The sequence below is a fragment of the Pholis gunnellus genome, assembly GCF_910591455.1.
Source record: "Pholis gunnellus genome assembly, chromosome: 15".
Taxonomy (NCBI): domain Eukaryota; kingdom Metazoa; phylum Chordata; class Actinopteri; order Perciformes; family Pholidae; genus Pholis; species Pholis gunnellus.
Window position 1 is genome coordinate 7,361,830 of NC_136542.1, and position 26,204 is coordinate 7,388,033.

The 26,204-nt window shown below is 41.6% G+C and overlaps 2 protein-coding genes across 3 annotated transcripts; both read right to left on the reverse strand.

Annotated features, from left to right (window-relative positions):
* Window positions 1-154: 154 nt before the first annotated feature.
* Window positions 155-2,142, reverse strand: odf3l2a (outer dense fiber of sperm tails 3-like 2a; the record flags this gene model as incomplete). The annotated part of the gene is made up of 5 exons (XM_079174133.1): window positions 155-500; window positions 846-987; window positions 1,226-1,351; window positions 1,544-1,654; window positions 2,064-2,142. The coding sequence occupies 5 exons, from the start codon at window positions 2,140-2,142 to the stop codon at window positions 155-157; spliced, it is 804 nt and encodes a 267-aa protein (XP_079030259.1).
* A 3,296-nt stretch (window positions 2,143-5,438) lies between these two features.
* crlf1a (cytokine receptor-like factor 1a) lies at window positions 5,439-19,690 on the reverse strand. 2 transcript variants are annotated; one of them, XM_079175357.1, is made up of 9 exons: window positions 19,375-19,690; window positions 15,874-16,152; window positions 14,462-14,591; window positions 12,846-13,015; window positions 8,897-9,054; window positions 7,691-7,765; window positions 7,448-7,541; window positions 6,307-6,491; window positions 5,439-6,181 (listed from the first exon to the last, which is right to left on the reverse strand). In XM_079175357.1, the coding sequence occupies exons 1-9, from the start codon at window positions 19,445-19,447 to the stop codon at window positions 6,158-6,160; spliced, it is 1,188 nt and encodes a 395-aa protein (XP_079031483.1). In that variant the 5' UTR covers window positions 19,448-19,690; the 3' UTR covers window positions 5,439-6,157. The 2 variants fall into 2 exon arrangements, with proteins under 2 accessions (XP_079031483.1, XP_079031484.1); XM_079175358.1 differs by having other exon boundaries at window positions 6,303-6,491.
* Between the last annotated feature and the right edge of the window lie 6,514 nt (window positions 19,691-26,204).

The window sequence follows — 26,204 nt, forward strand, 5'->3', positions numbered from 1 at the left end:
CATACTGTAAGACATTGTGATAGATGGTCAAGGTGTCTCATCAGCACTTCATGACCCCTCTTTAAGACACATTTTACCATATTGTTGTCATCGTGTGGCATTTGTGTGAAAAATGTAATAAAAACAAGGCTTTCATAAAGAATCTGCACACCTGTCAGTCAACGACATGCACCACCAGTGGTGTGACAAACTCTGAGTGTCTGACACCCAGACTGAAGGATGGTGGTTTGGGGAGATGCACGTGGAACTTCTCCGGGCTGTACGTGCCGGGGCCGGGAGTGGCAGAGGAATAAATCTGCCTCTTAGTCCGTTTCTGAATGGAGAAGGAGGGCTGGCGCTGGTGGTAAACGTCCGGGTTGGTAGTGCCGTATTTTGCTGGTCCAGGACTCATGGAGAGGTCTTCAGAGGGAGCTCCGACCTTCCTCCGTGCTGAGAAGCTGTAGCTGGCACTGGAGGGTTTATTTGGCGCCTGGCAGCCCAGTAGATTAGGAAGACTGTAGCTGGAGTGAAGAAAATGACACATTAAGGTTTTCATTTCAGCAACAGTATCTCTGATTTAAATGATAAGGCTGGAAATAATCTGAGTCTCAAAACCTTCCAAAATCCCCAGCTAAGCCCAACTGAAGAAGTAAATCTTTAAAGACATGTCTCAAATATATATATATATATTGTAGTTTTTAGCAGATAAACGAGTAAATACACATTTGGTTTGCATTATATGTGGGATTGACTCAAAATAAACTGCAATGCCCATGTTCATCATAACAAGGTCATCTCATAGAGCGCAGAGAGGGAAAAAAGGTCACCAGCCTTATCCAGGAATGTCTCTGTCCTGCTGTCTTCACCTGTTGGGTGCCGGCACCGAATCCACAGAGCGGTATCTGGTGCGAGAGCCGATGGTGTAGGATGGTGGTCTGTGCTGATCATTGACAGGTGGAGCCTTCTCTGGGCTGTAGGCCCCCGGCCCTGGAGTCTGGAACACCTGGCCTATGATAGAAAATGGTTTGAAAAATCCCTTCTTCACCTAATTAGCTGGATGGCAGTATGTTTCAAGATGTTTCATTCACCAATTAAATTCATTTTCGTGGACCACTAATTGGATCATTTACCCAACATCCAAGAATGTATATATATATACATACTATATTGAGCAGTTCTGATGCTTGCGAATATACCTGATGAGTTGATTGTAAATAGTATACAGAAGTTAATTTGTTTTCATCACCACTGTTATTCCCTGTGCGCCTTCCTCTGCCCAAAATGGAGTAAGAGGGGGTTTCCATCCGGCCAAACCGGGTGACCTTGGCGTCAATGTGGTACCTTGGTCCTGGGCTGGAGTCCACAGAGACCACTACAAAAAACAGGATGCACAAGCACTCATCCAAAGACACTTTTAGACCTCATACAATTAAACAAAACCAATTCCAGACAGGTATTTGGCATAAAAAAAAAGAGACCATACGAGTAAAAAACGGGGGCACTGCAGACCAGTATACCAGAAAAAAACGTGACATGTTTGTAGATTACATATATAACAACTCACTGGCACTGCTCATGCGGCTGTGAAAGGAGTATGCAGGGCTGCTGGGCTTGGTGAAGTCATGGTTGATGTATCCAACTGTAGGGGGCAGAGCGTAGCGTCCAGGGCCCGGGCCTGACAATGAGAAGAGGAGGAGGAGGGTGATGAAAATGATGCAACGGATTCAGCTCCGTGCAGCAGTGTAGCTCTCCCACTGCTCTTTGGCTCGGGCTGTGTTGTCTCTGATGATTTCCATATGGAGCTCTCTCTCTCTCATGTTGTACGGTTACGCATTTTAACGTTCTTCCTCTGCATGTTGGAGTCTAACTACAGCCGACACCTCAAACAAGTATGGAGCAACGGCTGTATAGTGAGAGATTTCATAGCAGAAGCAAGCTCAGCTAAGTTCATGTGGGTGCGCACACACACACACACACGCACACACACACACACACACACACACACACACACACACACACACACACACACAGGCACACACACACACACACACACACAGATAGGCATACAGATTTCTTAAACTGACCTCTTTCTCTTGCAGAGATTATCGGCCGTTTCTCCGCCACCTCCTGCAAACTCTGCCGGCCTCTTTCTTCCTTCTTCATCTTTGTCCCCTTCTCTTTACCTTTGGGTCCTCTGTCACTTCAGACACATCCTTTTCTTCGGTGTGTGTGTGTGTCTCTCTGCAGGTGATCCACGGCTTCCTGGGCTGAATTATACATGGCCGTGAGGTGAGAGAAACCCTATCTTGATCGAGGCCCTGGTTACGTCCCAAACTTATCCCCACCTCCTTTTCCTCAAAGTCCCCTCAGTATAAAGGTTTTCACAACATGGTCAAAAAGTTGACTCCGTCAAGGCTAAAAAGAGGAAAACCAGTGATTGTCGAAGACACATCTTCTCTGCAGCTAATTGTACATTGAAGTTTAGGTGCTTTATTTACGTAAAGTCTAAAAGCACTGCAACAGTAACGTCACTATGTAATGTAGTTCATTTGTCATCCTATTCCGAGGCATTAGGTTACTACAGCTGACATGTGTGGTGAACCTCTCAACTACACAATGTATGTTGTAACTAATAGCATCTCAGAGACACATGCTATTAAAAATGAAAGGACTTACACGGATCTTCTGTTGCAGGTGGATATTTGACAAGATCAACGTTGCTGTAATAAAAAACCATGGACTAGCGAGTAGATTTGGACTGCTTTTCGTTACTTAGTGAATATATATTTAGATTGGTGCAAAATCTCCAAATGATTCGTCGTCTGCCAAACTGGCTGGTAAATTTAGTGAGGCGATGTGACAGCTTGCCAAATGGCTTCTTCCAGGAAGCAAAACAAACAAAAATAACAAGCTTTTAAATATTGAAAACACTCCAGGGATTTTTGTGCATTTTCTTTTCTATTGGCTGGTGAATCACTCACAGTTAAAAGCCAAAATGTATCATCCCTCAGTAGTGGGAAGTAACTACTGTACGTACATTGTAAATACTGTCGTTAAGTTCAATTTTGAGGTTCCTAACATGTACTTGAGTATTTATCTTTTATACTTTACATTTAAAATCCACTGCATTTAGGGGCAAAATTCAGAGGCAAAGATATTTCCTCAGATGTTTTGATTTAAAAAATTGTTCTTTTCATGTGAGGGAATGTACAAGGGGGGAGGTAAATGCTATATTTCATTTTATAAAATAAAAGCAAGACCCTCCTCAGCATTAGTAAAGATAATAATAATAATAAATACAACATAGATGTTTAAAAGACCTATTTAACCTACAAAAAGCTGCATCCATGCCCTTAAAAAGAGAATCAAAATGATCACATCATACATTCAAACTACAGAACTTAATTTCAGTTCATGGGATTGTGAGAATGTTGGGGAACTTAAAATTGCTGTGCAGCCACGGAAAAGGTTGATAAATATATTTCCACCACATTCTATAGAAGGCTGCTTTGACTGCTAGCATAGCACCCAGGCAGCATCTGAAACGTGTCAACTGTGGCAGAAAAGCCCGAAGGGGAACTCGGATGTTTGCTATCCAGCGTGAGAAACTCAAGTAGACATTCGCACTCTTGCTCTCCCATTCTACTAATTCTCACCCTGAACACAGAGGTAACTAACGCCCTTAGAGCAGAGCTATGACACCACACTGGTTAAATATTAAGCACCGGTGAGTCTGAGCGGCCTCAGGCTCAGTAATAAGACTCTGCTGTGTCACCAGCAGGAGAGGAACCCGCTACACTGACGGGAAACACAACCACTTATGTCTTGAGTTTCTCTGATGAACAGTGAGACGATGCAGCAAGCACTGCCCCGTTGTTGTTGTTGTTGTTGTGGGACTGGGATCCAGATGCAGCCTGGATTCATTAGGGGAGGCATTGGTCAAAGATGTCAGAGATTTTTATTGCCCTCCCCAAGGTTTGCATTCGTGATTGTTTGTTTTTCTTGTAGTTAGTTAGTTAGTCAGCATTCATATGAGTCCAATGGAAATTGTTAGAAAGTAAGGCCATGCACCGAGGAAGAACTAATTTGATTTAGGTGCAGACAGCTCCACCATGTGGACAGCTTTTTGTGTTTGTCCTCCTAAATGCTAAATTATGAGGCGTAGATGCTTTTCTTGGTCACTGAGAATGTTTTGCAAGACACTTTTTTGCAACTTCAAGAAATTTCAATAACATAACCTTTTCCATTCTTCTCTGGTTGCTAAAACTATTGTAAGCTTGGCCATGGTTCTTAAACACATTATAAGAACTATACCTACAAGGAACATGGAAGAGTGAAAAAGTCTCAAGAGGTCGTGTGATGAGTCGGATGAAGGCCATGAGCTGAGACGCGTTGGTATCACAATTAAGTTGTTCTTTACTTTCGAAGTGTTGGTGGAGTTTTAACTGTTCTTGATGACTGAGCATGTTCACATCTCACTTTGTGTGCTTTAAAGCCGATCTGGAACCAGCTGCAGCTTAGGGGGAGAAACCCCAGGTGAAACGGGTTCAAAAAGAATGAAACTTTCCCTGTTGGCAACTTACATTCGGTTAATCTTTTGTATTACAAGTTTTCAGAAATGTTATGTTTAAATATGCAAATTGGGCAATATCTTACGTCCTTCAAAGATATGGATTGTAAATTTCCATACATTTACACACTACAGGCGAATATAGGGTAAAAGAAAAAACACCTAATAAATATCAACACGAAACTTCCCTATTTAATGATTTTATTTTAAATTAAATTGTATTATTTGTATTACAAGTTTTCTGAAATTTTATTTTTTTAAATGCAAATGAAGCTTATCTTAAGTTTTAAAGTATTTAAGAAATCTATAGATGCAAATAGACAAAGTAGAAAATAAACACCGTAACAAAATAGTTCAAAATTGACCCGTGCATGAAACACAATGTTTTTGCCTGGGGTCTCTCCCCAAACGTCTAAACAGCTTTTGAATATTAAAGTTTGAATTGGTGCTGCTGTAGCTTGGGGGTTGATCTGCAGACCTTGAGTCACAGCGTGCACAGATGTAAAATCTCATATTCACACTAGATAAAGAGTTAATAAAGAACACCAACTGAATACTGACCAAACATTTCATCTTCCACTGACAGTATCACTCCACACAATTTATTGCATTCTGCCTATTTTGGTGGCGAAATGAAGAGAAAATTAAATTCTGTTCCATATTATGACGTGTTCTTTTTGTCTTTATACGTACATGGCTGTTTTATAAATATTTAATCTCAGACAATCGGAACCAGAGTCTGTCCAGCAGGACATGTGTGGAGCAGTAAGTCGTACTGGAGCAATGGGAACACATGTATATTGAAGTTAGCGTGCACCCAACTCATTTCCAAACTCATGTTTCTGACAACATCTTTATACAACAACATTAGAGATCGATAACAACTTCAGTCATTGATATTTCTTTACTAACTAAACATAACTTAAGACATAAAACACAACTTTATACAGATTTAAATATGCTGGTACAATTCAGTACAAAAATAAAGGCAGTGAAACGTCTCCAGACACAAACACCATCGCGTCATCAGTCACATACTGTCGCTCAGAAACACATGAATGCTGGGTGAACCAGTTTGGCACTTATATGACAAAGCATGACTTAGAAATACTGTATGATAATGTTGTACTTTTTCTTTTTTCGTCAGGGCAACAGTGAAAACTTGGATTTGTTAGTATCCGTGGATGCTGAACTGCCACTAGATGGTGCTTTGGATCCACAGGAGAAACTCAACAAAAGGTCACACAATACTTTCAGATGCTCGGGCAACACTTTTAGTTAGTTTGAATCTGGTTTGATCACCTTTTGAGCACATTTAGAGTTATTCATGCTACAACTTCCTTTGAGAAAGCAGAGTAGTCCACATGGTCTCTTTGTTAATGATGATACCAGGATCAGTTGCACCTTTTCAGACAGAAAAAAGGGTTCTCATGTTGCCTAGAAAAATCCCACAGTTTATGTCCTCTCGTGGCCACGGCTGGTATTTGCACAAAATGTCCAGAGCAAAATGTCTTATAATTCCCATATACGAATACAATCTCTCTATCTCACACACACACACACACACACACACACATACTTGTTTTCCGCTTGTAAAAGCAGCGTGTGCTAGGATTTATCCCCTTGGAGAACCTAAATTAAAAAGACAAAATCTGTTACAAATCAGGTTTAATAAAAGAAAACAGTTTTTACTTTAAGTGCGTATCGGCTTGTGCGATTTGATTTGTGTGTCCCCTGCATTAGTGATGCTTACCTACCTGGTTGCGAACTTTGTGGGATTTCTGCATCAACACTCGCCACTGGTCGTACAGCTTCATGGACATGCTGCTGCAGCCGTAGGCGTGTTTCCGCACCCAGCCAAAGAACTGCTTCAGCTCCCTGCGAAGGGTGGAGTTGGAGTCCCCGCTGGACTTTGAGTCACAGGAGCCCGACACCAGCCGCTCTGCATGAAGGGGGAGAGAAGAAGCGGGAGGGAGGATGAGACTAGAGTAAGACCGGCTTTGGTGTTCTGTAATGAAACATCTTACAGAGCAGCAGTGGTGGTATTTCAGTCACGTAAACGTACTTAGTGGCATTCTTCCACTGCAGAGCACAGTTATTACAGTTATAGTTAAAGCAAAGAAAGCAAAGAAGAAGAAGTGAGAGATTACTCAAGATGAGTAGTGCGCTGTATGTGCGTGCCAGTGTGGAGCCATGAAAAGTTCAGGCAGTGAATTCACACAGTAACTGATAGGAACCTCTCTTTCAGTCTGGTACTGTTGCCAACATTCACGGGAAGTTCTGGGAAACCCTTCAAGTATTTTTTACAACCCATGTTTTGTTTTCATAGTCGAGGCCGTCATTCCAATATGTTGTTATGATACTATTTTACTCTGCAATTTCATTGTTAAATCTTGGGGAGGCAACAACAGCATGTGGCCACAGCTTTATAGCGTTCAGTGAATCCGACAGCACAAGTTAACGTGTGTTTGTCTTTTATCAGTTCATTGTAAAGATCCTTGTGTTGCAACTAAAGCTTTACATAAGCAAAGTCTGCTTCAACTTTTTAATGTTTGGTTTGGCAATATTATGATTTGGTTTTGCTATGATTTTTGATTTGATTTGATTTGACCGATGCATCTGCCATAAATAAAACATCAAGACAATACAATACAGGATGGAAGAAGAGTAGAGAAGTGTAAAACAACTCCATTCTTCTTCTACCGGGCTCCCGGTTTCCAGCAGTCGGACAGAGCTGTGGGACTTGTGTTGCACCGTGATATCAAACAAGTTTTAGTGGCACAAATTGCCCCTTCAAATGTATCGAAATGACCTCAAAACTGAGATCAAGAGGAAGCAAATGCCTTCTGAGTAGTCCTGTGTGTGTGTGTGTGTGTGTGTGTTTGAGTGTGTGCTCACCACTGTGGGGTGTGGACGCAGCAGTAGGATGGCTCCACTCGCTCCAGATCCCAGCTTTGCGAGAGCCGTAGATGCCCACAGGGTTACAGCGAACCTGGAGAAGATGCAACAATATGAACACGGACCAAATCCGATGTACACTTACATACACACACACACACACACACACACACACACACACACACACACACACACACACACACACACACACACACACACACACACAACCAGACCATGCCGTACCTGGACAAAATACACTGTTCCAGGTCTCAGTCCAGCCAATCTACAAGATGTCTGATTCCCAACGTCATCCATCACCTACAGGAAAAGAAAAGAGCCAAACACAGAAGAGTTGGAGGTCTGACCGCAGTATTAAATACCAATGTGCATAAACTTAAACACAGGGCAGAGTCAAGATGTAGAAAACACAACCACAAACCCTGAACAGACCTAAGCATGCATGCACACCACATTGTTTAGGGACTCCTGATCAGCATGTTTATGAAAATGTTTTAATGTAGCCGTGCCTGCTGGGTAAAAATCTGCTCTCTATTACTTATTACAGAGCTGGAGATGCTGAGAAACGCACACAGGAGCATGCACATGTACCCGAACCGTACAAGACAGCAAAAGTAAGGACAGAAAAGATGGGAGAGAAAGAGACGCCCACACACTGCAGTTAATAATCTTGTCTAATAGTCCCCACTTTCTCTCTCTGGCATTCGGTCTGTAAACACTTGTTAAGAACGACTGCAACAGAAAGCAGAACCTGGAAATTACAGGCATCAGAGGGCTAATGATGTGACGTGGGGAAGCCAAATCGGCAGACGTTACCGCTGAGCGTCTTTACAGCCATATTGAAGGCATTAACAGCTGAGATGTATCCCTCCATTCCTCAGCATGACCTCATGATTAGGGCCGGTTCAGAGGGAAAACGGCGTTTTGTTTTCACCACCAAACCCTTAAACCCTCGGATTTAAGTCTCCGCTCTCTTCCTTCGAAACGGCCTCATCCCTCCGCCGCCTCTCTCCACTCCCCTTCTTTTCTTTTTCCACTTTGCGAGCAAAGACTTGCTTATATTACATCTGTGTAATTCCCCCTTAATTACTGGAGAATCTTCACTCGTACCCACAGGACTCAAATGATTCCTGGGAAACGCCATCTGCACGGCTGAAGGTTTTACACTGTATTTTTCATTCATTAAAAGTTTGAAGGGAGGGATACACAGTGGCTCTGGCCGGTGTTTTTCTTCTGATCAAAACCTGACTTCTAGATTTATGGCTGATGAAAGTTTCTGAACTGTTAACCCATCTGGCAGTGGAGGCCTCAATCAGACTAGATTAGGGGTGATTACAGCATTAGGATGAGAAACAGCTGCAGTGATATATCTGTTTGTGTGTGAGAGACAAAGAGAACAGATTTATGTCTTTGTAACTCCTTGTCCTATACCTTCCAGTCTTGGCTGTCCTCCAGTCTGTAGCGGATCTGGTATTTGGCCTGAAACAGGAAGTCTTTGAGAGCGGGCGGAGCCTCCCAGCGAACACTCAGCTGGTCCTCTAACTGACCGACACGACTGACGGTCACACCTGACGGAGGGTCCGTGGTCACTGGAGGAAGAGGAGACGGAGGAGGTTATCAAGTAAGAAGATCTCACCAAGAGCTAAAATGGAATGTTTTGGAGATGTATTATAGTTAAAAGACAAGCATACAGGACATACTGAATGTCTCTCCCTGTTGACGTCTTTGTAATTATTTTAAAGAATACAGTCAAAACTTATAGTTAACAATGCACTTCACACCAGAATGGTACATGTTTGCATTCAGACAGGAAAATACGAATCTTTCAAGCAGCATTACTTGCTTCTTTGGCCACTCTGGTGCCTTGTGACCATTTGAAGTTGTTACGGTGAAGATGTTAGCAAACGCTCGCCGAGGGCGTGTAGAGTTGGGTCACATGTAGTCCATTAATCCATTGTTAATACAAAACCATTGATTACAGCAGCTTAAAAAATGACTTTTAAAAAGAGTTGGTGTATGCGTTGCTAACCAACCGGCTGGATTTCTATTTATTTGTGTGTGAGTATAATGTTATAATGAGCGCAAAATCTCAAATGCACAAACAATGATTTCATGCGAGGAACCAACTGCGGTGCTCTTTTATTTATTACATCCATTAACAAGTATATTTCTATCCTAAAGACCTAACGATGCACTTCTGGTGGACAGATGGCGCAGATGATCATTTTAGCCAAGAATTTATAGCTTAGGGGCTTTTTCTACATTACAGTTTACGTTTGCAGGGTCAATAAATTCACTTAATTCAAAACTAAAGCAGTAGGAGTGATGTCTTTATGTGTAACCGCTCATTGAAGGATTGCTCAGCATTGGTGGTTTGTGGTCTCTGAGCCTTACGGTCTCTGAAAGGTTGACTTGTGTGAACTGGAAGAGGCCTTTTTCATCTGACAACGATTATGGTTTCGACAAACAAACGTGCTGACAGACCATTATTTTAACTTTGCTCGCGTTTTGTTTTGGGCTTTTAAGATTGTTTCAATATCAACTGCAGTCACTTTTCATAATGTCATCCCTGGGCGATAAACAAACAAGACGAGCCCAGGGGAGAGAAGAAGATGGGAAAGATTCAGTGGAGGGGAAAAAAGTGGGAGTTAACACAAGAGTTTTCGAGGATTTGTTTATTGTCCAGTGTTCAGAGGAACCAGAGACTTTCTGTTAACTAAAATGTGTTGCTTCAGACGTGTCAGTTCGTACTCGTGGGTGATTTTAAAAGTGTAAATATAATGGTAGCACGCACAGTCACCCGTCTTAGAATTTATTTTATTTTTAACACAAAAGTGGAGTAAAAGTTTTAAAGCCTTGGTAAAACATCTTGGTGCAAACCAATGACACGTATCGGACAGAAATGCTGAGGTTTCAGTTATTCCTGTGCACACAACAATTAAGCTTAAAACAAGTGTTTAAAGGACTTTCTCTGCTCCATGTTTTGCCTCTCAGGCTACAAAGAGGCTGCTGCCCTACCCTCTGATTGGTGGATGTTTGGACGAAGCATAAGATCAGGACTGCTGGCAATACTCAGAAAAGATCAAATAAAATAAATATTGGCAGAATTATGCATTCACATTTAAGACAGTTAATTAAACATTATTTCACATCAAATGTTTCTATTTGACTACCATTCATTTAGAGAGCCTAGCTGTGGGTTTCATACTAATGTCTTGTTGGCTTGATTAATGTAAATATTCACTCAGATCATTTATTTTGAGATGACAACCTATTTTATGACATCATTCTGTTTTGTTTTTTCAAGACAATTATTCCGTCATCACAAGAAAAAGCCAAAATATCTGAAGATAATAAGATAATTAACTTTGTATTTAGTTAGAAGAGAACATCTTTTAAATGGTATTTTTAATGAGGAATGAAGTTATTTGAACACTAATAAAAAGGAAGTGTGTATTTCCAACATACATTATGTGCATTTGGCAATAAAAGTCAAAGAGACATGTCAAATTACAGATTGTTAACATCTATTGTGTCATCCCTCAACATATCCTCATGTCAGACTCAGACACCAACACAAGTTGCCTCTAGTCTCTCGGTGCAGAGGGCTCCCCGTGACTGAGGAATGCAGAAAAAAAACGTAGGTGTTTCCACCTCGCCTTCACAACTGATTGGACAAGACCGGAGACGCGTGTGACTCACAGCAGCTCCACGCAGGTGTGGTTGCTGTGTTTTATGACCTGCCACTGTTGTGGAAACTGCTTGGGTGAAAAGAATGGCCGGGGCAACCTGAGCGAAACAAAAACCCCCCCACACACACACACACACACACACACACACAAGTCCAGAAACCGCCTACACCTCTATCTGCCTCTCTGTTTCTATACAGTTACCAGGCCCTGCCCTGCCCTCGGGGTGTGTCAACAGGTGTGTGTGTGTGCGCGTGTGTGTGTGCGTGTGTGCTTGCGTGCATACATTAGGTAACGGAAAAGGGATTACAGTTTGATGGACGCTCGTGTCCTCGCTGGTGACGTGTTCACCTCTGTAACTCTGTATGGGTTTTCCTCTCGGTACAATTACCCGGAACCGTTAGGAGCGTGTTGAACCAGGTGAAGAGCTCCGAGCTAATCAGGTTGTATTATTTCAGGTCCAAGTCTTAAAGCCTCAAAGCCCGAACTCCTTTAGGCCTCGGGGGTCTGCAGCCGGCTCGGAGACGGGATTAGGTTGGAGGATCAGTCTGGAACATTCCGATGCTACATAAAAGGGGGTTAGCGAGTGTTTTCTGTACGTGTGTCCAGTGAGCATGAGTAAAGAGAAAATGAGCTCATCAAAAGAGAGGGCGTTTTCATTCGTCACACACACACACACACACACGCCTGCGCTTGTCCAGGTGTGTGCATGCATGTGTGTGTATGAGATTGTGTGTGTTTTTTTAGGGAATAATGAGAGAAGAGAAGAATTTTGATCTTTGATTGATTTTGATCCATTTGCTAAATCCATTTACTAAACCAGGCAACGGACCACATATCAAAGCTTTAAAAGGGAACACCGCTCATCCTATCAGTGTAAAGCTGAATGCCTGCTGGTGAACAACTCGCTCCAAAAGGCCAGAAGCCACAGAAATCAAGCCACTGTCTGTAGGAATAAAACAGATGAATTTATAAAGTGATAAAGTCATTCGTGGTTGCCAATCTCAGGGGTCATGAGATAATAAATAGGGGGAGGAATGAGTCACTTAACTTGCAGTTGGCCCCCTTGTTTCCCTTTTTGAGCAGCTTTAAGATTATTAAACCTTTTATTCATTCCACACATCTTTGAAAACTTTTGGGATCCTTACTAGTGTTGCTGTGCAAACTTATAGAGTCACTGCTACCGTCCAAGAAAATGTCTGGCATATAACCACAAATTTATTTTATTACAGCATTATTTTCATGACTGATTAAACAAGCAAGACACAGCGTGTTAATCAATAATCTGTAGAGGTGCCAGAAGGCGTATTCCTTTTATGTTTTGTCCACATCTTTCCCTCTGCTTTAAGTCTCAATGCTAAGCTAAGATAATTGCCTCCGAGACATGAGAGTGATATCAATCCTCTCATCAGCCGGCTAACATCGTGTTTGCCTGGACTAGTTAAAAACAAGAGCCTGTTCCGTAAAGAGCTTCTTCTGTCAGGAATAAACAACTCACCAACATAACATGTATTATCACTATGTATCTATTGAACTGTTCACGAGTCGCAGACGTGTGTAATTGTTTGTTTTTTCAGGCCTACAGGCCTCGTATCCACTGTTATTTATTATAGCCTGAGGGCTCATTGTCACTGGGATCTAAGCTCTTAAAAAAAAAAGGGGGGTCGAAGTTCACTCCTTCTCACACTCACCCACGTCTAGGATGTCGAGGGTGATGAAATCGGAGGTAGCCCGGCCCAGCTGGTTGGAGGCCTCCACCCAGATCTCGTAGGGCGTGAAGAGGTGCAGGTCCCGCGTGATGCTGCAGTAGTACGGTTGCGTATGAGTGTAATCCTCACACTCCTTCTCCTTGCCATACCACCTGGGAGGAAAACAAAAATATACTTAAATAACTCTGGACAGCCAAAACTGTTCTCATTAATAATGCATGCGATATAGAATGTATTATATAATGTGTTGCCAGTTCAGAGTTTATCCGTCACAAGTGGTTTTATTAGGTCCTTATTTACACTAATGTGACTGCAGTAAGATTGCAGTTGGCACGCCTGCGGCCACTGCATGCATGTCAAGTCATTTCCCTTTTGTTGCTTTTAAATTGCCGATTTAACTTTTAAAATATGCGACCCATATGAAGCTCATTTTCTAAATGTAGCGTTCCCAGCTGAAAACCCCCTTTTCCTAATTCTCATGAAATTTGACTTTTGTACGCATGGAGGCTTTAACCCTCTGGCAACCACTGCTGTTATTGTTCTCAACGTAAGATCTGCCGAAGAGATATGGTGTTTTGTCTGTTTCAAGCTCCGATTGTTTTTGTTTTTCTACGCATGTCAGCTGAGTAAAAAATCCTGAAATATGTTGATTTTGAGTAAGAACATTTGCAATCGGCTCTAGTTCAGACATTTTACCCCAAAAATGTGGCCGAACCTCAGACGAATTCCAGCAAAAGCAAACGGATTTTGTGTCCTCAATATGTTCTGAATGAGGGAACAAAAAGTCCCAAGGAAACGTAAACTTTTGAAAATCGCTTTTTACCAAGTTCAGGTCTTACACTACCCGGATCTGGTCTTATTCTGCCCGGATCTGGTCTTATCCTACCCAGATCTGGTCTTATTCTGCCCGGATCTGGTCTTATCCTACCCGGATCTGGTCTTATTCTGCCTGGATCTGGTCTTATCCTACCCAGATCAGATAACTTAAAAGTTTTGAAAATCGCTTTCTACACAGACTGTGGTCTGATTCTAAAAGATTCACTTGATTACTGAAATAGTGAGTGAACTGAGTGGACTCATTAAATCACTGTGTCTTAGTGTATTATTCTTCATTTTAATTTTTCATTAATTTATTTTTTATGTTTTATGAATCATGGAGAAAGAATTTAGAGTATTTTGAAAATTACAGAATTACTCCACTCTGAAGTATCTGGTTACAAATGACATTAGATTTGTTTCAGCCATGTCAAATACCAACAACAAAATGCTCAAATGTAATTGTATTTCCAATGCAAGTAACAGAAATACTGCCCATCTCTGATTGTAACCTTTCAAATATGAAATAGTTATTGTCATTCGGCAGGATGGCAGACATTTTTTATTTCACACATTTGAGGATTTTACCTCCGGATTATCAAGCGCTGTGTTACTGATGACTGTTGTTGAGTCATGACTCTGAGCAGTTCATTTTTGGCATCAATCGTGTTCGAAATGTTAATACTTAATTTCAAGAAAAAGCTGAGTTTCAGACACAGTGAACTGAATGACTTGTCGCGTGGATATTTTCTGCAGTGTAGCTGTAGTGTGCGCGTTAATACCTGAGTTTGTACTTGAGAGTGTACTGTGTGCTGATGTTAGTCTCTCCTTTTCCTCCGGGGGCCCAGCTGCAAGTCAGGTCTTTGGTGTTCCTGGACCAGCAGGTCAGATTGACCGGCTTCTCTGGAGGCACTGGGACAGAAAGAGGAACAGGTGGAAAGACGGAGAGAAAGGGGGAAGAAAATAGACATGAGAGACAAAATAGAGCAGCGCAGAGACAAAGAGGTGGAGGGAAGATGTAGGTTCATAGAGGGTACAAAGTTACCTCTAGCCATTACTTCAGCCCCTTCCTCCTGAGTGTAATTCACCCACAAGTGGTGTTCCTTACAAATTGGTGTGTTTTTCTCTTAATTGGTGTGAGTGTGTATGTGTGTGTGTCTGTGTGCGTGCTGTCTGATTTGGTCAGACTCTGGATCCCTGCCAACATTCCTCGTCTCTCAGAACACAGGGTGCTCAACACCAGCGTCGCACAGAGATTAGGATCCTGACTGCTTCTCCTTGTGTGTGTGTGTGTGTATGTGTGTGTGTGTGTGTGTGTTTCTCCGTAAAAACGCAAGCATGTCTCTCTTCATGGTTAGGTTTTTTTTTGTCTCATCACATTTCACAGTCTTAGATTAATGCCATGTATGTTTCTGTGTAGGGGAACTCCAAGAAAAGGAGAAACAAAAATAGCAAACAAGGTGTGTGTGTGTGTGTGTGTGTGTGTTGTGTGCTCATGTACTTCCATCTTTGAGAGGACCATTTTTAGAGTGAGGCTACTCCTTACTTCTACAAAGGGCTGTTTGAGAGTTAATGGATGGTTCCAGTTTATTATTGCGACTTACTTGCATTGCTTCAGCCATTATTTCCATTGGTAATAACAAGTAACTAACTCTAACTGCGCATAAACGTCCCAAAATGTCAAACTATTTCTTAAAGATAAGGATTGGCCCTGGAGAAAATAAGTTTATTATAGGGCATCACATTAACAAGATCACCCAATATAGTTAACTGTAAAACATTTAGGGGCTATGCAATGCATTATGTAAATGCTAGTCCTCATACGTATGGAAATACAAACATGTGTCTTTGTAAAGTTGTCTTATGACCCATGACCTGTGAGTGATTGTGCGAGTAATGGACCACACAGGTCATAGAGGCCTCTCACTGGTCTCAAGGCAGGAATACTAAACATAAAATACAGCATCTAGCGCCGTTTCCTTTTCCCTCCTCTCACTCCTGTTCGACCATAAATTACCCTTCTTCTACAACAGGAGTTAACAGCGAAGCACAGACAAAATGCAGACACATATTCCTCAGAGAAAAGTCGGCCAAACGAATATACTAACCAAATGACAGAAGAAGAAAATGTGGACTTCTACACGAATGAAACCAAGCTTAAAATCCTATAACTACTGACAAAACTTTGACTTACTGCCGACGTAGAGGCAGGAGCCAGCCAAGATGTGTCCTTTGTGGTTGTGACAGACCAGGTTGTCGCCGGACGTCTGCCTGGAGGCGTTGAGTCCGGCCAGCGTCACACTGAGGTTGGTCGGGCTCAGCACTCTGTACAGGGAGCTGGGCAGCTGTTGACCGTTGAGCGTCCAGAACAGAGAGCTGGCGTGGACGCCGAGGTCAGGGTGGACCCAGCAGCTGGCGGTCAGTTTGGACCCCATGCGAAGGACGGGGTCCTGGGGGTATATTACTGCTACATCTGGAGGAGATGGATGTCATAGGAAGACGGTCGATGACACGTAAAGGTCAGTTTACTCGTCAATTCTACTCAGCATGTGAAAGCAACTGTATGACGTCTCCTGTGGCTCTGATTAGACCTTTTTAACGTCTAATAAAAACCCCGATGACGTCACAGTGATGTCATACTATACATGTGTCAACTATACAGTTGCTGAATATGGGAGAAATGGTGGAAAAACTTGAGACAAGCCTAAAAAAATGATTCTAATAATGTAAAGCAAGCGCTGTTTAAGGGATTTCTTTTGTGAAGACTAGCTGTTTTAACTCTGTTTTCAGTTTGTTACTTTTGTGATTTTGTTTTGACTCTGTTAAGTATTTTATAATCTCTGCTGTTTTTCATCAGCTCTTGGCTCTCACTGGGCTTACAGTACTTGGGTATTGCTGTTTGCGTATTTGTCTGTGGTCTTACATTTTTGATCAAACAGTCGGTAAGCTCGAAAGGAAAGTTGCAACATAAATAAATGCTGTTGCTTTTTGTATCATTTGTTATCACATTTTACAGCTAAATGTATATTTGTATATTTATTCTTTTTTGCAAGAGCAGCTCACAAGAGAAGAGATTCAGAGAGAGTTTATTTATTCTGATACAAGGAACAAAAAAGAAAAAGAAAAGTTGCCCACCTAAGTAGAAGGCGTTATGAAAACAACTTAAGATGATTTCTTTGCAGAAATGACTGAGCAGTGAGTGAGTGAGTGCCTCAACACTTTGTCAGACCACTACAAATCTGCGCCTGGGGGCCAAATCTATTCACCTAACGCTGACAGACATTGTGTGGTCCTTTATGGAGGAGCCGCCCTTTGAAGAAGTTAATTCAACTGTGACTGCACACCTATATCAATATCACAACTCCAGCTTTGACACAACACTTCCACACATTTATGCACGAATACAAACAAACACATGCACAGAGAGCGGATTGTCTTTGTCACCGGATACGGCGGATTCAAAGGGCGCCGTGATTAGCCAATAATATGCTGATCCGGCTGAATAACAATCAGTGTTTATGTATTCCAGGCGCTGAGGACGCGACTCTGCCCCGAAGCGGGGTGTGAAGCCCAACTTACACCCCGTCCTCCACAGTTCAAACACTAGACTAGACACAATTACTGCTGTTTATTGTCTCTGCTTGACACGCTCACTGGAGGAAATGGCTTGTAAAATATTATTTGTTTGGAGAGACTGACGGTGCTTGAAGCACATCTCTGATCGGGGCCCGTGGATGAGTTTTACCCTGCGATACTGGAGGATGGAGAAGACGAGGGACGTTTTTGTTTCAGCGAGTGTTCTCCAAAGACATTTATGACTGACTTTAAGTCTTTGGTGGACTGAAAACACTTTTCTTTAGGCTGTCGGTCTTCCAAGGTATGTGACATCCTCTCCTCTTTCTAAAGGACTATTCACTCTCCTCTCATTCATGCAACAGTTCAAAGAAAGCCTGTACTTTCCTCTGTCTGTTGTACAATAGACGTACAGGTGGAGTATTTGGAGGGGCCAGTGTGGACGCGCCAAGACGAAGAAGTCACGCAACATTTAGTGACAATGAGCCGTGAAAACACCACCTGAAAGGAGACGGAGGAGACAGCGTCGGATGTTTGTCTAAAAAATGTATTATTATAAAGCTTACATTTGAGGTATTTAACTGATGCTCATATCTGTAGAGAGGAGAGATTATTTGGTCTTCAGTCAAATCAAATTAGGCCAGGTACAGGCAGGATTAACGGGACATGTACTGTGAGATATTAGAATCTACTTTCAGGTTAAAAAGCTGATTTTGTGTGATTCAGAGTCAAACATTTGGTATTAAACGATCATATCCAACATAAATACCTCTTTATATGCTAACACTACATATAAACTCAAACTTGATGGGATTATGAGCTGTGCTAAAAACTAATTATATGTTGGGAAGCAAATTCCACATTTAAACTGTTTTATTTCAGTGGCATCTGTAAACCACAGCGCTCTGAGTGAAAGGGAAGCACCCTCCATTATTACAGTGAATAAAACAGTAATGACCGATTAAGCCATGTAATAAACAGCAGGGCAGTTTATGATCGAGGCCCATTGTCTTCTATACGCCCAACTATACTTTCTTTTATTAGCACCTTTCAAACAGGATGAATAACAGGAGATCCTCTCTGAGGAGCTGCTCTTTGCCAGTGAGCTCACCATAAAAACTAATCCAGCCACTTAACGGGGGAAGCGGACATAACTTTGATTTATTTACGTTACTGTGCATTAAGCCGCCGGTTAACATTCTCCAAAACCCGAGCAAATGATGTCACTGTTTTGTTGCGGTCCGTAAAGCCCCCCTGCTCCCCATGTGTTAAACGAATTATGGCCTGACTTGTTGAAATTCAGCCTCCTGGGAGATGAGTTCTCTCTGCAGGGATACAGCCAATATACTTCAGCAGGAGCACATCAATAACAGGAGGTGTCAAGTGGACAAAGTGGCATTTGTCCTTTTGAATGTGTGTCCAGGAATCAACCAGAGTGGATGCAAGCAAGTGAGCCCTTATTATGTAAGAATATGTTGAGTTGATTTGCATTGGAAATATATTTCAAATACAGTGTTATCCAATGAAAGATCACTGTGATTCTCATGTGTTCCTATATGGGATTTACATATTGTATCCTCTTATAGAAACTATATATTGAGTTAAAGTGGCCTTGGAGTGTTTTTCATTTCTCTATTATATAATATTCTTATCATGATAATATCAGGGCTTCCCGTTTTTATGCAATGTTAGCACTGACTTGCATCCTTTTAAAACAGTAAATCTATCCCATGTGATATCACTGTGATATTCTTTTCAAGGCTTGTACTGTTCGCGTTGAATATCACCCTTCTAAAACAATACATTTTCTTAATCCTCCATTGATTTACAAGCTATGTTCCTAAAATATCCCTATTGTAGTTTTCTGTTTGCATTGACTAACGTCCCCACCGTATAACGTGTTGTACTATTATGAAAACCCATGTTTGCATATCTGCTTTATCTTCAAAATCACGCATACCACAACAGGACAATGTCCCACCGAGCTGTTTACAGACAGACCTCTGGGTGACAACTGATCTTAGTGGACCAAAAAGGGCAGCCCTGTACCCAAACCCCCAAAAACAGTCCCCAGCCCAAAACCGTGACTTTGCGCATCGATGGACATCTGTGTGCAACTTACGTGTGGACAAGGACAGCACGCCGGGAGTGTGCAGCATGAGGAAAACCAAGCAGATATCCAAGACGGCTTTCATTTTCCCCCCCTGGTTCGTTTGATCTCTCTTTCTTGATTCCTCGTCCTCGTGTTGTTGTGATGTCGCCTTTTTTTCCCCTGGATAGAAATTACGCACAGTGGGGAAAAACAGCACGGGTTCAAACGCTGAATGCTCCGGATTAGGAAAAGGAGCGCACGAGAAAAAGTGTGACCCGGTGGAAAAAGTCACCCTCTGAGAAGCCACAAGGCAAACACGTCCTCAGTAAAGGCTACACGAGTGAGTATACCGCGTCCCGTTTGCAGTCTTTTCCCTTCTTAATGCTTCCTGCAGCTAAATCATACACAAGTTCATACTTTTTTTAAGCCCCTCCTCTCTTTCTCTCTCTTCCCACACAGTCGCCAGTCATTTCCCCCTCTTTCCGTCCTTTCCCTGCTCTCTTTTTTCTAACCTCTCCCTCTTCAGTGATGGGTAGGGGAGTCAGAGTCATTCACTTTCACTGAATCACTCTGTATCTGTTACTTTCCATGCCCCAGGTCTCTGCTATACAGTTTTTCACCACAACAGACTGTTGAGTCATTGAGAGTTACAAGAAAATAAATCCTAAAGTGTCTTTTTCTATTTTTTTTATCAATTGTATCTCTTTGTCCATGAAGAGTGGGATACAGATCACTGATAGTTTTTTTATTTTTAAAATCCACCAAAGTTTAAGTGGGATTCAGTTAACTGTAGGACGATTTACAAACATTTAAGCAATATGTTGAAGAGGAAATAACACATTCCTCCTTCTACAAATGAAAAGGTGAATGAATAAGCAATGAAATGCTTTCTTGCTCTTTTCAACGCACTGTGGAGCTCTGCAGCTACAGCCTCACTTGGTCTGGTACGACCAGTAGCCTCTGGTGGCAATTGGTTGCTAATGTGTGTTCTGTGTGACGCGTGTCTACTTGTGCTACTATAGTACACTATTTTTTTGCATTATCTTGTATTTGTGACTTTTTGGGGGCCGGTTTCACAAAAACAGACTTTATGTCTAACATAAGACATCTACATTCATCTGTTGCACGTAGCTGTTAAGTTCTGGACTTTCATTTGCCATGGATTTTGGGGTAATTAAGAATTTCTTTTCAAACTCTAAAACAGGGACATGTCTTCTCTGCGGTATATTTCTAACGGGTTACTGCCGTGTCCAAAAACTCTTTCCCTCAGAATACCATAGAAACATCGCTCTTAGTTCAGCCTCAGGGTCAAGTGGCTGACTTTGTAGGCTTGAATTAAGTTAAATTACATTTGTAAAAATGTGTGTATAACTTTAAATAATCTCAGAGCTAAATCAAAACTGGTCTAACTCTACGGACCAGTCTCAAACATGGTCGCTGTTCAACAAAAGTTAGATTGTAGCTTTAAAGTGGAAATTGGCTTGAGACAAAGTTAACGTCTTTTAATGTAATATTTCACCCATGTGGTTTATTCTAAGGCATCGTTGTTGAGTAAATAAAAATAATTGGTTTCTCTTTCTTTACAAACAATAAACAATGGCGTCACTATGACGTGTTCCTATTGTAGTGAAAATGTCACTATTGCTAAATAGACACTGACTGAGCATGAATCAAAACATGAAACCCACAAACTGCGTGTCTTGCTGCTTATTCATTTCATATTTATTAAACGTGACCTTTCATCAGCTATGTAAACAAGCATCCCAACAGTCCCATTTATACACAAAGATGCTGGTTATCCAACAGGTCTCTTCTACAGCAGACATTTTGACTCGTCACTGCAGGAAAAGCCCAGGTGTTACTAACAGCATGAATGAGGGCATTCAAACTGAAGCAACTAAATGGAATGTGCTTACAATGACGAGTCAAAATGTCTTCCATGTCTATTGGCGCATAAAACCTCTTGAAAATGTTGACCATAAAAGCATCTTTGAAAAATTGGACTTCCAGTCTGAGGAGTGATATAAATACATGTGAAACGATCAACTTTTCTTCAGAAATATGAAAGATCAGAAAGTTCGTCAGCCAATCAGCATTGAGCATCCAGTAAATAGTATTCAACAGAAAAGGAAGGTAAAAAGAGCAACAGGTTTTTTTCCACAAAAGAATAAGAACCGGCACAATTAGGACAATGTGTTTTCCCTACTATGACAAGTCAAAATGAAAACGAGTGAAGAGTTGCGCCCGGGCTTCAGCCTTTCAGCCGCTCAGCATCTCAGTGGGAGTCCTCTGACGCAGGAAGTCAGACCATAGATTCTGGAGACAAGCAGAGAGCGGGGAGAGGAAATACTGTCACATCGGGTCACATTTGGTTTGACAAATCCACATTTGGGCCTCAGAGTGAGTCTGGAGAACAGAAACTCTCTTCATGTCCATCACCTAAATGGGCGCTGTGACTAATATTTGACTAATGGTGGCCCGAGACACACACAGATTAGTCCCGGTCGTCCGGCCGCTGGTTGGTCCAGCGGTGAGTCAGCAGGAGGACAGGCAGAGCGTGAGCCTAACAGCCATGATGACCTTTGGGTCCCGGCCTACAATGTCCCCCTTTCTCCTCACTCAGAGGGGACTCTTGTTCGAGGGGCAGTTCCCGCTCGTGCCCTGCAGTTACCGTCCAGGAAATGTGAAAAGAATTTTGTGACGGTGTTGTGGCTGCTGTGTCACTTCCCGGTCACCCGGTATTCACAGTGTCATTGTTAGAATAGTTGATTTATAATGGACATCCGTCAACGTCTTCGCCCCGTCTGTGAAAATGTTGTGTCACTGTCTCAGCTTGTGTGTTTTATGCTGCCGTTGTCCTCCACTTTTATGCCCACACGCACATATTTCACATTACCTTACACGTAGTCTCTCAGACACGCAAAGACAAACACATAGACTTGTACATATGCATGCCACACAGTCAAACACACACACACACACACACAGTGCCATTTCAATACCGCATCTTCCAACCAGACAGTCCTTAATCCGAAACACCACAGACAGAGAGCAGAAGACAAAGTGTTGAGAGGCAGTGAAACCCAGTAAAGATGGTGACAAAGACTGAGACGGGGAAAGTCAGAAAGATCAAGAGAGCTCTTCAAGCTAGAAGTTAGATGAGGAAGGCTGCTCTGTAATGATGCCAGTCATGTGAGGACAATAGGCTTATATCTCTTTGGCTGGAACCACAACACGGGAACACAGGCTCAGTGTGAAACCAATGGCACATGTTTGACAATATGGGGAGCCGATGAGGCTCCGTCTTAAATGCAGCTTTTTGCCATGCTAGCATATGGAGAGCAATGTCATTCAATAAGTGTATCCGCCATTTTGGTCCACACTGAAATATCTCATCAATTATTGGATGGATGGCAATGAAATTTTGAACAGCAAATGCAATTCCTAATGTCTTTGGGGATCTCTTGACTTTACCTTTAGCAGCGTGAGGTGTGTGGCTTTAAATCAGAGATAGAAGAGGACGTAGACGCGGTGACGTCACCCAGCGGTTTGTGGACTGCCGTTTTGAGGCTTCGAGTTCGGCATTTTGGCTGTCGCCATCTTGGCTTTTTGCAACCAGAAGTGACACGAGAGGGTGGAGCTAAGTAAAACCGCACGCTGAACAAAACAATTTTAGGCGACCAACATGTTACAATTATTTGTATTAACTTTCATGAACTGAAAACATTTAGTGAAACAGTGAAGGAGTTAAAGTTCTAAGAGGAAAACACGGACAATGAACAGACCAGACAACGTCGTGGTAGCAACCTGTCAATCACAAGGTAGCTACGCCTAAAACATACCCTTCTTTATGGTCTATGTTACTCTAAATGGGAGCATAATTTACACAATGAACATCAAGCTGTATTGATGAAGACTTGAAACTATAGTGATTGGGACCATAAGCTCATGTTCACAATGTTTGATGAGCTAATAAATCAAGTGAGAAGTAAGGTAATGTTCTCATAGACTTCCATACAATCAGACTTCTTTTTGCAACCAGAGGAGTTGCCCCCTGCTGGCCAATAGAGAGAATGTAAGTTTAAGGAACTGAAGCGTTCCACATTTGGTGCATGCATTCATGTTCCCCTCAGAATGAATTGTAATAATTTTGGTGATCTCATTACTTTTCATCAAGCTGCACCATCAAGTCACAATTCAATTTAATTAATGTTTTGGCCACAAACGTCTCATCAACCTCAGCTGTGCTTTACTTTTAGTGCTCTTTAGAAAATGTTAGCATGCTAACATGCTAAACTAAGATGGAGAACATGGTAAACACTACACCAGCTAACAATCAGCATGTTAGCGTTGACGCTGTGAGTATGTTAGTATGCTCAAAGCTGTGCCACAGTACAGCCACACAGAGCTGCTATCATATTACAGCCCGATTCTAAATTAGGAAAGCATCTGATCCAGTATGCTGTTTTTTTTATAATTATGGCTCATTGGCATCATTTTGGCCCTTTGAGTGTGAATTTTGAGAATATGTTTCTAAAGACCCCAGAGAAGAGAAAAGCAGCAGCTCCACAGAATGAACTGCAACAATGTATCTGAGTGATATGTTTTGGATTATTCTCGATGTTACATTCTTTATAAACTTTACAATCTTTACATTGTTACATTTGTTTGCCAATATTATATTTTGAATTAAAAGGAATGTCACATTTAGTAAAGACGGGATTGTTCAGATCAAATTTACTCAAAGTCTTATGAATTTGATTAAACAACTAAAGAATATACTCTTGAAAATATGAAAATTCACAATACATATTTTATTAAAAAAACATAGACCTCTCTTGGTCTTACAGTTAAACTTCTTCTGGGCAACTACTATGTTTAGGAGGTTTTTATTCACTTGAATAAAATCTTTAATTACATATAGTGAATGTGTTCACTATAATCATCTTATATATCTTCCAACTGTCTTAGCATAGTTAGAATTTCAACATAAGAAATACATCTAATGTGGGCTTCTAAAATGAAAAACATATTTGTAAACCTTATAGTTTTTTGGTTAATAACGGGAAAGAATGAGATTGTTGGGGAAAATATCTGCTAGGAAAATATGAATTTTTTGAACACATTTTTTTCAGCATTCATCTTTCTGATGGCAAAGATTTAAGAGAGAAAAGGAAATTACAGAGAAACATTTTAAACAACTACTTCTTAAACAAAGTGTGGTGAAACTTAAGTTGTCATTCTAATGTATCTTAATAGTCATATGCGGTTTTAAATAGTTATTTAATAACATGTATGAGTGACTTTACCCCTGTCACACGTATCAATTTGTGAAAAAATTAACACAGGTACGTTACAATACAATATCCAAACCGTCTCCTTAAAGTCTTGAATGAAAGAACTTGTTGGTGTTCTGCTAACAAACAGCTGTAAACTGGAAAACTCTCAATAGCAAACCAGGGAATAATCAGAGGGATGGATGCAGACGAGACAAAGACAGGAAAGAAAAGTTTGAGATTGGGTTAGAGACATCAGGAGAGCCAGAAGCCACTGAGACAGAGATATTTTTGAGAGAGAGCGGGGGCAGAAAGAGGAGGGAGACAGAGAGAGAGAGAGAGAGAGAGAGAGAGAGAGAGAGAGAGAGAGAGAAAGAGAGGGAGTAATCAAGGAGAATCAGGACGTTTCCTCTGTAATACCCACAGGCCTCGACTGAGCCCCAGCTTCGCAATCCTCCCTGATTGGAGGGAAGGGTTTGTTTGAAGAGGAGGTCAAGACCATCAGTACCTTGTTAAGGAAAAGTTGTGTCCAGAGGAATGAAGGCTGACTCCTTCCTGAGGAATTCATCGGGGATACTGTGTGGTATGTGTGTGTGTGTGTGTCTGTGTGTGTGTGTGTGTGTGTGTGTGTGTGTGTGAGAGGAAGACAGAGAGAAAGAAGCCGATGTTTGAGAAAGAGACAATGTTTTTGTGTGTGTGTGTGTGTGTGGAAGAGAGAATGTGTCTGTGTGTTTATAGAGTCACTAAAAAGGAGCGGCGACAGAGGAGAGGTGGAGGAATCAGATTGTGAGTTAAGGAGGACCCCATCAACCCCCTCCTCACATAGTTTCTAAAGCCAGGATAGCAGCGCTGGCATTCGCTGCAATAATGCATGACAGATGTACATCAACCGTGCTCCCTCTCTATCTCTCTGTCTCCGTCTCTCCCACTCTCTCTCTCTCTCTCTCTCTCTCTCTCTCTTTTTCTGCCTCCTCCCATCTGGACCCAATGTGTTGTTGGTGATGGGCATCATGCAGCGAGGCATAAAGCTCTATAAAACTGAGAGAGCGGGGATTACGGTCTCGTGTGAGGAATCCTCCTGTTCTGGTGGTTAAATAGTGACTCTAGAGGCAGTGATGGCGTATTAGAGTTGGCATGGTGTCGATGTGGGCTTCAACACTACCCTTCAATTTGTTTTAACTTCCGCGGATGATATTAAATCACAGGCATGGCCTGCTGAATATGATGTAGGCAAAAATAATGTTGCTGAATTGCATGAGATTGCTGCATAAAGTAGAAACCTAATGGACGGATGCAGCTACTATAGCTAATGACATTTTTTAAAACATATTTTTATTGTATATAATGTGTTTTATGTAGAAAAACTATACTTTGTGCATTATATGTTAAAAAGAGCTCAATGATCAACCCTTTGTTGATGGGTACTGTGGAGAATATATATATATATATATATATATATATATATATATATATATATACGTCCTTATGTTTACTTATATAAAAGGGATAGTCCACCCCCAAATCCAACATTCATATTTTTACCTATTACCTGTAGTGCTATTCATCAATCTAGATTGTTTTGGT

What these genes read in the sequence shown, in the direction of transcription:
- crlf1a (XM_079175357.1), bottom strand. Translation starts at nt 19,447, where the DNA reads ATGAAAGCCGTCTTGGATATCTGCTTGGTTTTCCTCATGCTGCACACT. An exon ending in ACTCTCAAGTACAAACTCAG is followed by an intron (nt 13,016 to 14,461) that starts GTATTAACGCGC and finishes TTTTCCTCCCAG; the next exon opens with GTGGTATGGCAAGGAGAAGG. An exon ending in CCTCGACATCCTAGACGTGG is followed by an intron (nt 9,055 to 12,845) that starts GTGAGTGTGAGA and finishes CTCTTCCTCCAG; the next exon opens with TGACCACGGACCCTCCGTCA.